This window comes from Protopterus annectens, chromosome 17.part0 (assembly GCF_019279795.1).
Source record: "Protopterus annectens isolate FY-2018-M chromosome 17.part0, PAN1.0, whole genome shotgun sequence".
Classification (NCBI taxonomy): domain Eukaryota; kingdom Metazoa; phylum Chordata; order Ceratodontiformes; family Protopteridae; genus Protopterus; species Protopterus annectens.
Genome location: NC_056751.1, coordinates 37458334 through 37475061, shown reverse-complemented (window position 1 = coordinate 37475061; position 16728 = coordinate 37458334). Strand labels below are relative to the sequence as shown.

The following is a 16728-nucleotide window of genomic DNA, read 5'->3' as shown; positions in this document are numbered from 1 at the left end:
TATTTCCAACAGAAAAATTTAGTGAAGGGTCAACTTGTAAGGGTCTGTAGAATGACCTCTGATGACCATGAATTTTTGAAGGAGTGCAGTAATGTGTGTAGCATGTTGGTTGATAGAGGATACCCTAGGCCCTTATTGGAAGGGGTTTTAGCAAAGGTAGTACAGGAGAGACACAAAAGATTTGCCCCTATTTTGGGACAGAATGTACCTGCCCCGACTGACAATTTAACAAATCAAAATCCCACCCTTCATGATAGAGCCTATATACTTGATTATACAGGTGATTCAGGACCTATTAAGGAGTTGATTTCAAGAGAATGGGGGAGATTTGTCCAATTCACGGACTTACCATTGAATAATCAAACCCCTTTGAAATTTATTTACAGAAAGGACACCAATTTCAAGCAAATTTTTGAATATGGTGGTCCCAAGGTTAAAAACATAGGTCCACGAGGTGGGTACATACAAATGTGGGTTTTGTTCACAATGTCCAAGGATATACAATAGGAAAGATGTTTTCTTAAGCAGGGAACAAAACACTTTCAAGCAAGGGTTCTTTTAATTGTAATAGCTGTGGAATAGTGTATTTGGCTACCTGTAATTTCTGCACCTCCTTTTACGTGGGCAAAACAGAAAGGAAACTCAAATGTAACATTTGTATGAAATCAAAAAGCAGAATATGAATAATGCATTGTATAGACATCAGACGTTTTGCCCTCAGGCAATGTTTTCCTTTTTTGTATTGGATTTTGTGCCCAAGGACATAAGAGGTGGTTTATGGGAAGACAATTTGGAATACAAGGAATTATACTGGCAAATAATTTTGGAATGTAATAAACCCCTGGGTTTAAATGATTTTTTGTCTATTAAGCCAGTATTGAAACTCAGATCAGCTAAGTTATGAGTATCAAGTTTATTTACTCATTACAACCATTAGATGGCAGTATGCACTCCATATACTCTGTGTACATACATTTTAATGTTTTAGAGCTGTGGCTAACTATTTAGATTGTTTTTAACATTGTATATAATATAAAGACATTTATCCACACAAATGTGCCCCTTTATATAGAATTTTTATCAATAATATGTATGGAAGTTAATTTTAATCTGATGTATAGGATCTGTTTGTATGTGTTTTTTTAAAATAAGATTGCTTGTTAGCTTGAAATTAATCAATTAGGTTAATTAGATAGGGTATATAACTAGAACAGGCATCAACTGTGTGTTTTGTACTGATTCTGACGAAGATTTTCATCGAAAACGTACTTGGATTATAAGCGTTATTTATTTTGTTGTACTTCAATAAATCTTGGTTTCCAGCTGAGTTGGCAATTTCTTTTGGTTATTGATTGATAGCTAACCCATTCAGGGGAAGGAGGTGACTCTATATTACTATTTGGGTGACTCACAGAGGATGTGTTGCACCTGATGGGTAAGGGTTTTCTAAGCACATGCAGACAACAGTGCACTGCATATACCAGAGAAGCCTTGTGGGGCTACATGTGTTTTTCCCAGAAAATGCAGTACATGCAAGCTCAAGGGAGCTGCAATAGTGATGAGGAGAGTAAAGTTTCTGCTACTGCAAGGAGCATCGGAAGGTTCAAGCTGGTTGGATTGCTTCCTATTTACCCTACTCTTGCCTTTCCAGGGAACAAACAGGGTGATAAAGGACTCTAGGCAGGTAACAAATGTGTCATAGGGCTCTTCTTTTGACTGTGGATTCCAGGCTTACACTGATAAAATAACAAATAAGTTATTACTGGGCTGCAGAAATTGGTACCATTGGACAAGATCTGTGGTTTGCTGGTGGTGGAGTATTCAATGCTTTTATGGTCCATAATCCTACTGGCACATTTTACTGTTTGCAGTATAAAAGGTTAATGAGTCTTAAGAAGATGCATATTTGTGGAACATGTAGTATGCATGTAGGAAACTAAGGTGTAAAATCCTAATTGCCTTCAAAATAAATTTTTAGTAAATATATTCATAAGAGCATGTTGTTTGAGGATGTTAGCTTTGTTTTGTGTATGGCAGAAAACAGCTGTTAAAATGAAGTCCAAATATTGTGTGTGTGTGTGTGTGTATATGTATATATAGATATATATATATATATATATATATATACACACACACACACACACGTGTGTGTGTGTGTGTGTGTGTGTGTGTGTGTGTGTGTGTGTGTGTGTGTGTGTCACGTTTGAAACAGAAATGACAACCAATTAATGTAAAGAAATCTGTTCTTTGTATTAAAGTATGTTTGGTGGTGTATCTTTCTAAAATCTTGTATCTTTTATTCACAACTATGACTTTCAAGCAGGTCGCCAACTTCTCCTGAAGGCTGTTAATAGGGTGTGGACAGAGTTGGTTCACAGCAAAAAATCTGCATTAGAAGAGATATTTAAAGTAACTCTGCCAACCAATGATCGCGGGCATGTTGATTTAGCAGCTGCACGTCCCCTGCTTGAAGAAATGGCCTTAAAATCTTGGCAGAATCATCTAGGTGAGTGTTCTCCAGTTTTTTTACTTAAATGTTTTATGAGAAATGGGTCAGAATTAGCAAAGCTTTTCCTGATATTTGGAGCAAAATAAAGCTTGTGGTGGTGATATAACATGACTAAATTATGTCATTGAAATATGTAAGAAATAATAATGGTCATGTTGTTGACTTTTGTAGCCCATGAAAAGAAATGCATAAGCAGGGGAGAATCATTGGCTCCAGCTGCTCAGTCGAGGCTCTCTCGTGTCAGCAGTGGATTTGGCATCTCAAAGCTTACCGGATCAAGAAGGAACAGAAGGGAAACTGGTTTAAATAAAAACAGCTTTACCACTCAGGTACTATATAATAATACTTTGAATTTTATTTCCACATGGTAAAGCAGATTTGCAAGTGCTTTCAAAATCAGCCTTTGTTTTGAAACCATTTTTGTAAGTTTAATGTTAAGCACTACTGCCTACAGGTTTGGAGCCAGAGTTACTGACTGAGGTCAGCAGTATTTATACCTCATCTGATGTGCAATACTTATGCACATTTGATATGATATAGGTATAGTACTAGGATATTTGCTCAATTTAGTTATTTTTTTTATTACTTTCTTTATAAAGTTAGCCCTGCTTAAGGGTACATTTATTTACTGATCTAAGCCTGAGTTAAGATTTTCTTATTTACTGTATGGGGCCTAGTTTATGAAGATGTCCTTCTCTGGGGAAAAAAAAAAGAATGTACCCCTATTTCATACTCTTAATTTTATTTTGTTATTATTTTGCATTTGTGACCAGGATAGTCTGAATGGGTGGGTCTATATTAGATAAACTTTTGAAAGTTCGACTGTCATATGGTTGACACCATATAATCGATCTTTCAAAAGTTCAAATATCTAATAAAAAATAAATAAATAAAGTACAGAAAACACCTACCTTGAATTTTTTAAGCAGGGGTTGCACCCCCCACACCCCCTCTCTTTAAATATACCAACTCTGAGATCACACTACAGTGCCGAAAAGGGAAATCTTCCCATTCCGCGCTGTACGGAGATCTCCGTTGCAACGTTCGAACATTCAAAAATGCAGTCATATGGTGTCAACCATATGACACTCGGAATTTTGAATGTTCGAACATTCAGTATAGACCCAAATGGGAAAGTGTTCTTTAGGCAAGGCCAGGGGAGGAAGAACTCCACAAAAGTAACAGTAATGCCCAATACAAATTTAAAACCACAAAAGAAACACTAATATATTTTATAAAATCTAAACAACATAACAAGTCAGTGCATATTACAAAGCTTAAAACAATGCAACAAGTCAGATTCAGATGTAGAAAGTTTCAAGAGAACAGGGAGGAGTTCTAGTGGATATATAAACAAATTGCATATAGGAGCTTTGATTCAGTTTTCTTGCATACTTCTAATGAGGCTAAGCCTAAGCAGATTCTGTCAGAAAGATGTGATTAGAAATTGGTTAGCAGAAAGAGTTAGTTTAGAAAAGAGAAACAGAGCAGTGTGAGAGAGAGTTATGTACTGAGAGTTGGGTGGGTCTGGTGTAATGGTTAAAATTCTGGTGTAATGGTTAAAATTCTATGCTTAATAGACATAAGGTAACAGGGTTTGATTCTAACCTCTAGTTGTTGACTAGGCTTGAAATGGCCCTTGAGGGCAGTTAGCCTAGTATTCACCTATGAACCTTTCATTCAGTCAGCAGAGTGATGTCTGACAGAAGTAATTTATTCAACGATTTTCTGTTGTGGATCATAAGGCAGACGTTGTTTAGGTAGTATTTGAGTTTACATTTAAATGTTTTCAGTTTATCAGATTGTTTAGATGGAGTGGGGTGGTGTTCCAAAGTCTTGAAATACAGAATATATAATGAGTATTCTGTGCTACTGTTAGCTTTGGTAGTTATGAGTAGGAATTTTTAACTGTAGTTTAGAGCCCTCCTTAGTAAGTTGTGTGTAAATTTTATACAAGGAAAGACAATTTTCAGGTTTATGAAGTTGTAGATTGTAATTAGTTATATGTGGGATAAGTAATGTGGAAATTCAAGCAACAGTGTTTGTTTCAGGGCTTGTCATTTTGGGTTTTGTGAGTGAGGTTGTCAGTGAATATTTCTATTTTGCTATAAAATGTATCTAGTTTTGTTTTATAGGTGATGTGCTGGTTTGTAAGGACTGGTGAATGCATAAAGTAGTGATGGAAGGAAACAAAAAGATGCAGTGTTTTTCCTTTTTGCATATAAGATAGGGCCTAGCTTTGTAGAGGCAGTCTAGTTACTGGTGTTTTTAATGGTTTGCAGAATATTTTGATTTTCATCTATAGTGATACGTAGTAATTTAGTCTGCTGTACTATTTCTCTAGTGGTGTTTGATGATTTAATTTGAAAGTTCTAATTTTGTCTGAGGTTTTGCTTTTGTATGAATAGCATTAACTTAGTTTTCTTTGCGTTTAGAAGAAGTTGGAAGTTGGTAAGCCGTGATTATGTGGATTAGGAATGCTTCTTGGATAGTTTCTTGAAGCTTTGTTAAGTTTTGGATGGAGCAGATAAACAAATGGTCATCTGGATACTTCATCTGCTTCTTGCTTGTTTGCACTGTGCAGATTATTTATGAAAATGTTAAACAGCAGGAATCTTAAGAGTTCTTGGTGACAACAGTGTCAGATGCCTTGGATAGGTCAAAGAAGACAAATGAGACTGGATTACCTTTCTTTCATGCTGATGTTGAATGTTAGTTGAGAAATTTAGTAACCCAAACTAAAGCTTGCGTGCAAAGTAAAACTTATAACCAGTCAAACGTACACAAAAAATTGTCACTCAGAGGACAAAACCAAGTCGCAGTACGCTTTAATAAAAGCAGGTATACAAGTTAAGTACTTTCATTCAAAACATTAAAATGGACTTCTTCAGAACTGAAGAAATCTGTTTTAATTGTTTGGTCAAAAGAAATTAAGTGAGGCAGTTGTGTTATGGTGTGGATTGAATCCATGCTGTGTGTTGGAGATTAGGTTATTATCGGTGAGGTATATGTAGTTTCTGAATGTGTACTTTTTTCCAAAATGTATGATAGAGGGGATAGTTTAACTGCTAGTCTGTAGATGGAAAGACATGTAAACATTTTCCCTTTATGTAGGGGTATAATGAATGTTTTTTTTTTTCCAAAGAGTATGGCCATGGGTTTTCATGACAAAAATGGTTAATCGTACTAGAGACTGCATAGGCCAATGTATCAGTTGCAGTTTTCATAGCTTCATAGGAGGTTACTAGGCTAGCGTCCCTAGCACTTTTATAAGCTTAGCCATGTTAATCCTGGTTTGCCTCATTTGTTCTTGGTTAGATAGACGTACTGTACAGATCAGCACCAACTACACCTGTCCACAAAGGGACATAGGTGCCATCCCCGAGGTGAATTTATGGTCACCCATCCATTTGTCCAGGTTGCGCTTCAGTACGGTCTTTGAGGAGCTGTGCTTCACATGAATTGGAAGTTTATTCCGGAGCAGTGGCAATCTCTGGGAGACATACCTGTCTGTCCAACATGTTCTGCTAATGTCAGTGGCAAGGTTGAGATCCCTAGAGTGAGTGACTTTAGTGCCATTTGATTTGCAGATGTGCAGCATTTCCATCAGGTCAGGGTCAGAAACTGCCCTGTAGGCCAGGCACGAGTCACCTCTAAGTAGCCTATATGATACAGAGTACAGGGCTTTCAGTCTGTCCACATAGGTCATGGTTTGGAGGCCCTGTATCTTCTTAGTGAGAAATCTGTGTGGTCTCTCTAGTTGCTGTAGGTGTTTAGTGCGATACATGCAAAGGGAGCATTTTGCTCTATTAATGTTCTAATTAATCTTGTGTACAGTGGGGTTATGACATTGTTAGACCTGGATGCGATGCCTTTACTTATGAGATGCGCAATGTAGAAGGCTTTTCTTACCACAGTGGAAACCTGGTGGTCAAAGTTCAGATTGCTGTCGATGTCTGTTCACAGATCTCACACCACTGGGTTTGAACTTAGAGTGGCGCTGTCAGCATTGTAATTAGGGGGAATTTTGCTTTACCAGATGGGATAATAGTGCACTTTTTGCATTTAGTTTTAGTCTGTGACTTTGGCACCAGTCATTTGTGTGTGTTAGCCCCTCCTGTAATATGTTAACCTCATTGGGGGACTCGATGATTGTGCATAATTTACAGTCATCAGCGAACTTAGCAAGCCAAAAGCTGTCTACTTTACCCTGGACTTATGAGAAATAGATTGCAAATAGTAAAGGGCCCAGTACAGATCCTTGCTATATGCCACTGGTGACAGGTCTACTGGTGGAGGTGGAGTCACCAACATTGACAGTATGTGTTCTGTTGGTGAGCCATTTAGGTACCCATCTAGTAATGTAAGGGTTAACACCTAGCTGGAAGAGTTTTTCAATGATACCCAAGTAGGGGGTTGAGTCAAAGGCTTTGGCTAGATCCAGATAGGCTGTATGCACCATCTTACCTTCATCCATGGCTTTGGTGACTTTCTCAAGGAAGTTTACCAGGTTCAGTAAGTGTGAACTGCCCTTAACGAAGCCAAACTGGTTGGCTCTAGAATTTGAAGGTCGCTTATGTCCTTGTTGATAAGGTCCATGATGATCCTTTCCATGGCCTTGCAGATGAGGCTGGTTAGAGTTATGGATTTATAGTTCCCAAGGTCGGATTGATGGCCCCCATTTATGCAAGGGGATTACTGTTGCTGCTTTCCATTCTGCTGGTACAAAGCCAGTTCTCAGGCTGTGGTTAAAGAGAACAGCAAGTAGGTCAGCTAGGTCCTGTTTTAGATTGCATAGTAAGCAACCTAAGATGTTATCTGGTCCCAATGAGGCCATGTTTTTGGTCTTGGAGAGCACAGATGTGAATCGATCTGTAGAGTTACTAGGTGGAAAACTGGTCTGTTATGCTTTGAAGTATGACTGGTGGGAATACAGAGGTAATGTTTTCACCAAATCTGTCAGATAGCAGATTGGCAGTTTCCTCTGGTATAGTTTGAGTTTTACTATCTTCTACCAATTTGGCACATAGATGGGTACTCCGTTTTAGATATTAGACATAGTTAAAGAATAGCTTATGATTGTCCTTGGCTAGGGATGCTGTTTTAGCTTTGTAGTTAGCTTTAGAGGACTTTATAAGACTTCTGATTTGCCTGTTCAGTCTGTGGATGGAGTTCTTTCTCTGCAGCAGCAGTTGCCTCTTGTTCTTGGACATCAGTTTCTTCCTTATGTTACACAATTTGTTTATACTAGATGTCCGCCAAGGTTTCTTGTTTTTTTTTGGTTGGGCCTGGTTTTAATCTGGTCAGGTACAGTTGAGTATATACATTTGCTAAGATGATTATGCAGAACATTTGTGTTCATCTCTAAACAGGAGTCATTATTGCCTGTGATCGCAGGTGGTATAAAACTTTTTATACCATCAGTTAGTAGGCTGTAGTTTGCTTTGGAGAATTTCCTTATTTTTTTGCTACTTTTGGGGTCCAGTAGTTACTTTAAAGGAGACATATTTGTGGTCCGACCTTACCAGGGAGGGCATTACACAGGGGACAGTGCAGTGACCACCCATGTTGGTGAGTATTGTGTCAAGGAGATTAGAGCCCATTGTGAGGGTGCAGACTATCTGTTCCAGAACATTTGCATTGACCCAGTTGATGGAGGGATAATTGAAATCTCCCATGACAAAGGTATGCTGGGGGCTGTATGGCGAGTGACTCCATAAGTCCAGGTATGCATTCTGCTTTTCTTGGTTCATGGAGGGGGACCTATAGCTAGCAATGATATGGTAGGGTGTTTTGCCTATAGTTAATTGGGCATGGAGTGGTTCGAGAGAGTCATACTGTTTGATCAATCTGGAGGTGTACTTGGTTTTAATGAAGATCAGTAAACCTCCACCTTTGATTCTTTCATACTCATTCTGAGGTCTGAACATGTGGAAGGCATTGTAGCCTTGTACAGCTGGGGTGCTCTCTATGGCCTTATACCATGATTCAGTGATTGCACAGACAGCATCTTCCAAGGTGAGGAGTGCTTCCAGGGAGTGCAGTTTTGTGTTTAGTCTCCTAGCATTAAACAGCAGAACCTTGAGTTTGTCTTGAGTGGATTTTGCTTTGTCGGAAATGTTGCCATTTTGACATTGTCTAAAAAAGGCACTATGGGGGAGGCATGCACCTTAGTCAGTATCCAAAAGCCTAGAGGAGACAGGTGCAGACCATCTATGACAAAGCAAAGTGGCATGTTGTCCATATCTTCCCAGACTGACAAATACTGGATCCCCCTGGAATGACACCAGAAGCTAAGCCAACTGTTAAAGTCAGTCATTTTTGTATATATTGTGGCATCATTCTGGGTGAAGGTAGAATGCTGCTTAGAGCTAGGGTCATACCTGCCTGGGAAACATAATCTGCATGTTCAGTAATGTCTCTCTTCATATACTCCAGGGAGGTACATCTCAAGTCATTTACCCTAACATGGATTATGACAGAGTCATAACGGCACTTGTTGAGTGCATGCATGATCTGAAGGAACCTGTCACCCGGTTGGCAGCTGACTGTGAACTTCTCTTTGCCCAGCCTGGTGAGGGGGACATCTCTGTGTCTCACTATGGAGTCTCCTATGACCAAAACGTGTTTTGAGGTGTTTTGCCTTAGGGACTTATTTGGTGAAACACTGGTATGTGTGTTATGTGCAGTGGTTTCTCTACCTGTTGATGTGTGTGCAGATAATTTGCACTTGGGAGATCTTTGATCTTTTCGTAGGCTTCTAGTCAGTACCTCTGCTTATATGGGTCTATTTGCTGTGCCCTGAATTTGTGTGAGAGGTGAAGTGTGTGAGGTGACAACCTGTTTGATGTCTTCTTTTTTATGTGAGAGGATTGTTTCCAAATTGATAGTGTAATTACATCTCTCACATATGGTATTTGTTTGTTTCAGGACTAAGTGGTTGTCAGTATACATGAGGCAATTTCTACATTGCCTAAGGATGCCCAGGTCAATCGGGCCAGCCAGAGAAATGGTGGGAAAGTGACCAGCCATAATGGCAGGTTTATATTTTAGTACTGTTGGGAGTTGTTAAGTTAGATCAGTTTATGATACAAGAATAACAGAGGGGCTTATTCTGTTGAGGGTTTATGGCGAAGATCTGTGGTGATGTTGCTCAGTGTGCAGTTGAGTTGCCTGCAGAGCAACAGGGGACTTGGGAGGGTTCTACTGACAGACATCTCATGATAATTTGAGTTTCTAGGCATCTGCTTGTGTACAGGGCAGCACAAACCCACATTGTGCGATGTGCATCTATGCGCAAACGTGAGGCTTAACTACAGTAAGTTCATAAGTTAGTACCAGGCTAACTGTCCTTGTGGGCCATTCCAAGCCCAGCCAATTAACCCATTTGAGGATCAAACCTTGCACTTTGCGCCTGTAAGATAAACACCTTAACCACTGTGCCAGCCTCCCACCCCTCTTTGCCAACCGCCCACCCCATGCATTCGCATGGAAGTTTGAAGCTAGAGTGTTTTATTTCAGATTTCAACGTTTTTTTGTTTTTCTTTTATTACTGAGGTTGGGACGGGTTGAAATTTGAATTTAACTGATTTGTTTTTTAAGCTTTGTAAGGATGAGAATAGGAGGTGGACAGACGTCCTTAAGTTAAGTTAGTACTGTTTATATGAAATGAGTGTTAAACTGGATGGCGTTGCTACATGTAGTAGGAACAAGGCGTGGTGGTGTGTCCAGGATGAAATAAATTATTTTATTGATGTCCAGAATTGTTTGGATTATGTTGATATTTGCATTGAAGGTTGGTGTAATAGAATTGCTTGTTTAGCCAGGTTTCTCAAACGTCTGTATTTTTGCAGTGTATACTGTACTTTGGTTTTTGATTAATCTTACATGGCTTTATCTCTTTGTTACACAATTTGTTTTGATTATTTTGTTAGCCATGGAGTGCCTGGGTAACCTTAACGCTTATGTTCTTACCAGAGCTAGGTCATTTAATATGTTAAGAAATATTGTGTTGAATTTGAAACATCATCTAAGGTTATGTTCTTTACAGTACTCTAGTTACAATTTCCAAGATTAGTGCTTAAAGTGTATTTGTTAAATGCGGATCTGATGTTTTCATTTTCATTCCTTCCTCAACGTGTGGGTCTCTGATCCGACTCGGCTGTTTCCCAAGATAGAGATTTAAAGTTCGAGCTCCTCCTGTCCTACCCACAGTGCCTCAATACCCCATCCTACCTCAGATTACGTTTGCCGCTTGAAGAGTAAGCATCGAAATGTCGTCGCTCCAGAGCTCCTCCGGTGTGTTGGGTGATTTAGAGAAAACTGTGAGTCAGTTTAGTGACCTTATTTTTTTCTCATCTTCTCTATTACTATTTCTCTTTTATTCATTATCACATTGTTGTATTTTCTTGTTAGTTGGGTTTTCTGTCCATCCTAACTTTCTTCCCACCTTCTCTCTCTCTCTCCTATTAAAAGTAGTTAGTTATGGCGGAGTCCAAGTCTGATACTAGGTCAGAAATGCACTTTCTGTGGGAACAAGATCCCATTATCTGATGCTCACAGGGAGTGAGTATACTATTTAGGGGCTGCTCACCTAGACAGTTTGTGTTCTGTGTGTGATGCTTTCCATCCATGTGCTCTTGCAGATCAGAGGAACAAGCTCATCCTCAAGGGTTTGCTTCCTTCATCTTCCTTTTCTGCTGTTCTTTCCACTTCAGGGGCTCAAGTCATCCCCCTTCTAGAAAACACAAGGAGACCTGGGAAGCCAGGAAATGTTCTTCAGACAGGGCATCTTCCTCTGCTTCCGAGTTTGCCAAAAAGGCACCAAAACTGTCAGATCCACAGTCCTCAGAACCAACCTTCTTGCCTCCTCCTTGTCCTCCTCCATCTTGGGCTCCAGTCGACAGCTCAGAGCTGAGCATCTCAGTGCAGAGATCTTCCCTCTGGGAGGTCTTTCCTAGGAAACCAGCAAGTCCACCCTCAGCATCTTCTTCCACCTGGTCTTCTCATAGCTTATCTGAGAACAATGTGGATAGGCTGATGAGGCAGTTTCTTCAGGCACAGATTCAGATGGGGTTTTACCATCTCTGTCCCCCACCGAATTCATGGGCAGACTTTCCTCTTTTTGCCCAGTAGCTCCTTCTCCGATCTGACCTTTGGTTTCAGAGTTTGTGGGTACGTTGGTCCCAAGAACCGAGACATTGGAGCTGGTAGTGGTAATCACTTCGTCTCTGATGGCCTCTCAGATGTGCTCGGCTCCAACTGTGTCGGCGCCTAGCATGCCGAAAGTCAAGTCTGGGGGGGGGGGTTGGCTTTGACACAGAAATTTTCAGAGCCGCCACTTCCCCTCAAAGCCTCTGCATTCTACAGCTCAGCTCAGACTCCTTCTTCAGAGCAGAGGGTTCCAGGTGTTCGGGAGTTGTCTGTTCTGATAGCTTCAGTTATGGAGGGATGACTCTTGGGTACTCCAAGTCCCTCTGCCTTCAGTGCGGTGGAGAGGGTTCTGTCTCATCCTAGGAGAGCCTCAGTTCTTTCTCCTTTGGCACCGCTCCCCACCCCCCTGGAGTCTGTGTCTAAGGCCTCTCATCCACCATGGGGACAGCAGGCCCTAGGAAGCCTCCATCATCTTCTGTCACTGGAACCCCAGTTTTCTTCCTACATTTCCCAGGAGCATCCCACCAAGGAGGTTTCTCAGAAGAGATGGTGTTAAAGGAGGCACCTGGATTCCCCTCAGGAATCAATCACTACTGGCACTGATTTCGAGGAAGGGGAAATGTCCCCAAGATCTCCACCTGATGATGTCTCCTTCATGGATGTCCTAGAGGTACTCCACCAAAGAGGTGGTTGGTCTACCCAAAACCTCACCCCTGCAGAAACAGTGCTGTTGGAGGCCTTCAGGTCCGGCCCATCTACATCTTGGGTGTCCCCCCCTGCAGATGCACTTCTTGACCTTATATCTACCAGGGCATCGAAGGAACTGGACACTGTGGAGCCCATCCCAAAGAGGGCCAACAAGATTTTTAGTGCACCTACAGATAGGACACATTGGACAAAAGGGATTCCAGTAGATGCCATGGTGGTTTTGGCAGCCACTAAGAAGGAGCTGGCACAGGAAAGCTCTGTTGTCCATACCCCTAACAGAGAATCTAGGCTATGGACAGGCTTGGCAAGAGAGTTTACACTTTGGCCACCTTTACCTTATGAGCGTTAAAGTACTTATGCCACTTTACTAGGCTAAGAAGGATCTCAACAAAGAATTCTCTAGCTTTACCCCAGAGTTCATATCTGCCGAGGGACAAGGAGACCTTTTCTTCTAGAATGGCCACTCTATAGTCAGTATCTAATGCGTCCATGAGATTGATTTCCTACGCTGCAGAGAGTGCCTCTAGGGTAATTGGTTCGGACATTACCATTAGAAGCCATGCCTGGATGCGACTGAGTGACTTTGCGGAACCTTTCAAGATGTCATTCTTCAATGCACCCTTTGATGGATGATCTTTGTTCAGCCCAACAGTCAGAGAGACACTCTCACACAGTGAGACAGATGGAAAGACCTTGTCAGCCATTAGAATCCATTTCTCTACCCAACAAAGGTACTTCTCCAGGAATCGGCATCTGGGGGAGGGGATCGTGGTTCATGAAATCTCAAGGTCCTTTTCAGGAATCTCAGGGAGATTTTTCCCACAAAGGCAGAGGGGCAACAGTTATAATGGGAGATGCCACCCCTGTGGCAACGGGAGTCTGCAGAACTCAGGATTTTGATATTCCTTCTTGGATAGATCCTTCCAGTGCTGTTAAAGGATTGCTTGACTGCCCTCCTCTGGAGGCAGTCCGGGGCATTTTTTCCTTGCACTCAGAAGCCTGGGCAGCCATCACCAGTGACCCATTGGGTGCTAAGGATTGTAACCAGAGGATATTTCATTCCCTTTTTTGGAAAATCCCAAGCCAAAGACTCATCTCATCTGATGCCCCACCCAACCAGAGGGAGAAGGCAGCTCAAGAAATTTCAAAACTCCCTCCTGACCATGTCGGATTGGCCAGTTACTCAAGATTCTTTTTAGTACCAAAAAAGACAAGGGTCCTGTGGCCAGTCCTGGGCCTGACATTCCTGAACAAATCGGTATGAATTCAAAATTCAAGATGGTCTGAGTGCAATCCGTTCTACCTGTTTGATAATGGATGAGTGGATATGCTCTATAGACCTGAAGGATGCATACTACCACATCAGAATGGACAGGCGCCCCAGAAGGTTCCTTTGTGTCAGGCTGGGAGCCAGCCATTACCAAATTCAGATTGCTTCTGTGTAGTCTCACTAGCGCTTCCAGTATATTCACCAAATGCATAGGGGTAGTCACAGAGCATCTCAGCCTGCTAGGATTCCACATGCTTCCATATCTGGATGACTGGCTTTTAACCGTGCCAACCGGGCATCTACTCGTTCAAGCCAGGGATTACGTGTTACAGCTAGCTCCCACTCTTGGCATAATGATAAACACACAGAAATCTCATTTGGAACTGGTATAAACCATAGACTTCTTAGGAGCATATCTGGACACCACATCAATTTGGGCCCACCTCATCCCAGAAAGGATCTCAAATTTACGACTACGTATCAAACAGATTCTAAGTATACCAGCCCCCATTGCAAATCTGGTGCTCAGGGCTTTCGGCTCAGTGGCAGCCTCAATAACTCTGTTACCTACAGCTTGCTGACACATGAAAATCTTATAGTGGACACTAGCAGTTCATTGGTCATTAGACAAGCATCCCTTACACCTTCCGCTCAAACTATCAAGAATATGCAGAAACTCCCTTCTTTGGTGGTGTCATTCCTCAGAGGCTATGTAGGGACAGCCCTTTGTTCTTCCCACACCCAAACCCACGCTGACCATGGACTCCCAGATGGGCTGTGGCGACATTTTCTGCGTCGGGTGGTCCAGGGTACATGGGCTCCTCAAGAGACTGAATTGCATATCAACATCCTAGAGATGAGAGCGGCCATTCTAGCGCTGCAAGCACTTCACAGCTTTCTTCCTCTAGGGACCATTGCTGTACAGTCAGACAGTATGTCAGTAGTCTGGTACATCAACAAACAGGGAGGAACCAGATCTTACCCGTTGTCGTGAAGTAATGAGAGTGTGACAATGAGCAGTCTCTACCAGTCGCTTTCTGACTGCAAAGCACATTCTGGGGAGTTCAGCATCCTGGTGGAAAGGCTCAGCCAAGTTCTTTTGATCCCTCATAAGTGGTCTCTGAATCAGTCAGTGGCAAATATGATATTCTTTAAATGGGATCAACCATGCTGCAATCAATTTTCGTCCCCCTTCAACAGCAAATGCCGAAGTTACTTTGCCCTGATCCCTCCTCAGGGACAGTCACCAAGGGATGCACTAATCCATGCTTGCCCCCCCCCCCCGTCTACTTTATCTTTCTTCCAATTCCCCTAATTACCCAGATTCCTGCAGAAAGCAAAAAGGGTGAAGAGCAAGGTTATCCTAATTGCCCCATTTTGTCTTGTCAAGTCTGGTTCCCCTTCTTTTATGTCTCTTCTAATTTGTCCGCAGGTAACTCTGGATCCTGGTTCCAGATCTACTCATTCACCCCTCAGGGCACACTCGCCCGGATCTCCAAGGATTGAAATTAACCTCATGGTTACTCCAGTTCCGGTGATGGTAAGACATTCCAGCTTTCATCCCTAATCCGAAAAATTTTGATTTCTGCTCATAAGTCTTCTGCCAGAAAAATCTACAAGAATGAATGGAAGAGGTTTTCTGTATGTGCTCATCAGGAACAAGTAGACCCTTTTACAGTTCCCATTTCAAAAGCTTTGCATTTCTTGACCTCCCTTTTCCATAAAGGAACCAGCTATTCCACAGTAAATGTTTAGCTAGTAGCCATTTCTAATTTTCATATTGGGGAAAATTCATCATTTCTGCCCTCATCTAATCTTTGCAAAACCTTCTTGAGAGGTATCATTTTACTTTGCCCCCCCCCAGTTAAGGATCCAACTCCTTCTTGGGATATGACCATGATCTTACAAGCTTTATTCCTTCCTCCTTTTGAAACTGCAGCTAAGGTAGACTTGAAATTTCTTTCATGGAAAATAATTTTTCTGGTGGCTATCACCTCAGAGAGAAGAATTTCAGAACCGCAAGGCCTTTCTTCTAAATCTCCTTATTTCATCTTCCGCAAAGATGGAATAACTCTGCGTACCAACACATCTTTTTTGCATAAAGTGGTGACAGAAAGCAATAGCATTCAGTCTACTAACCTTCCTGTTTTCTTTCCCAGTTTTCAAAACAAAGGAGAGTACACGCTCCATCTTCTGGATGTTCATAGACAACTAGTTTTTACCTGGACAGAACAAAATCTCACATAAAATCAGAGAAGCTGTTTTATCTTATTCAGATGTGAGGAAAGGGCAACCTGTTACCAAGACTACTGTGGCTAAATGGCTGAAAGATTGCATTTCTTTTGTCTGTTCTTCCAAAAACATACCCTTATTGTGCCAAGTCAAAGCTCATTCTACGAGGTCCATGGCAACTACTCAGGCCTTTTGGTCAAGAGCGTCTGTTGATGACATTTGTGCAGTCACTACTTGGTCAAATTCCCATACCTTTATTACACACTAAAAATTGGACATTATTTCCAGGAATAGAACTGCCTTTTGCTCTGCAGTGCTGCGGAATATCATTCCACAAGGGCCACCCTAGGTTATTGTAACTGAAGACTTTGGCCCGCAGTTGAGGAACAAATGAAAATGACAATATCAGATAAAGAAGATACGTTCTTACCATAACGTTCCATCTTTGGTGTCCATTTGTATTTTTCCTCTACCTCCCCACCCTCCTTCCCACGTCCAAGGCTGAGAGAGACCTGCTGGATATGTTTATAGGAACCACAGATGTTCATCATGTTTCACTGTTGCAGTCCTTAGAAAATGGGTTATCCGGCTCGCGGTAGCCCACAGTCAGCCAGAATACCAAAGTCCTTGTTTTATGATGTCGGCGGCCTTCGGTTTAGGCCTGACATCAGGTACAAAAGAAGGCAGCCAATGCCATTTCCTCAGTCTTTCTTGCCACGGAGCCCAAAGCAGATGTATTTTTGCACGAGTGCCGGTCGGCTGAGTAACTTCTTTTTGTATTCCGACTGCTTAGTTGAAGACATCCTCAGATAAGTACCCCGTTGGGGACCCACTTTTCTTGCTTTAATGAATGTCA

General features: G+C 41.7%; 1 protein-coding gene across 1 annotated transcript in view; it reads left to right on the top strand.

The window, feature by feature from the left end:
• WDFY3 (WD repeat and FYVE domain containing 3) overlaps positions 1–16728 on the top strand; it is a 5086165-nt gene that overhangs the window by 4038626 nt on the left and 1030811 nt on the right. Inside the window, exons 39-40 of the mRNA XM_044059488.1 lie at positions 2324–2506; positions 2681–2838. Coding sequence (XP_043915423.1) covers positions 2324–2506; positions 2681–2838 — 341 coding nt within the window. The remainder of the gene's footprint in view (positions 1–2323; positions 2507–2680; positions 2839–16728) is intronic.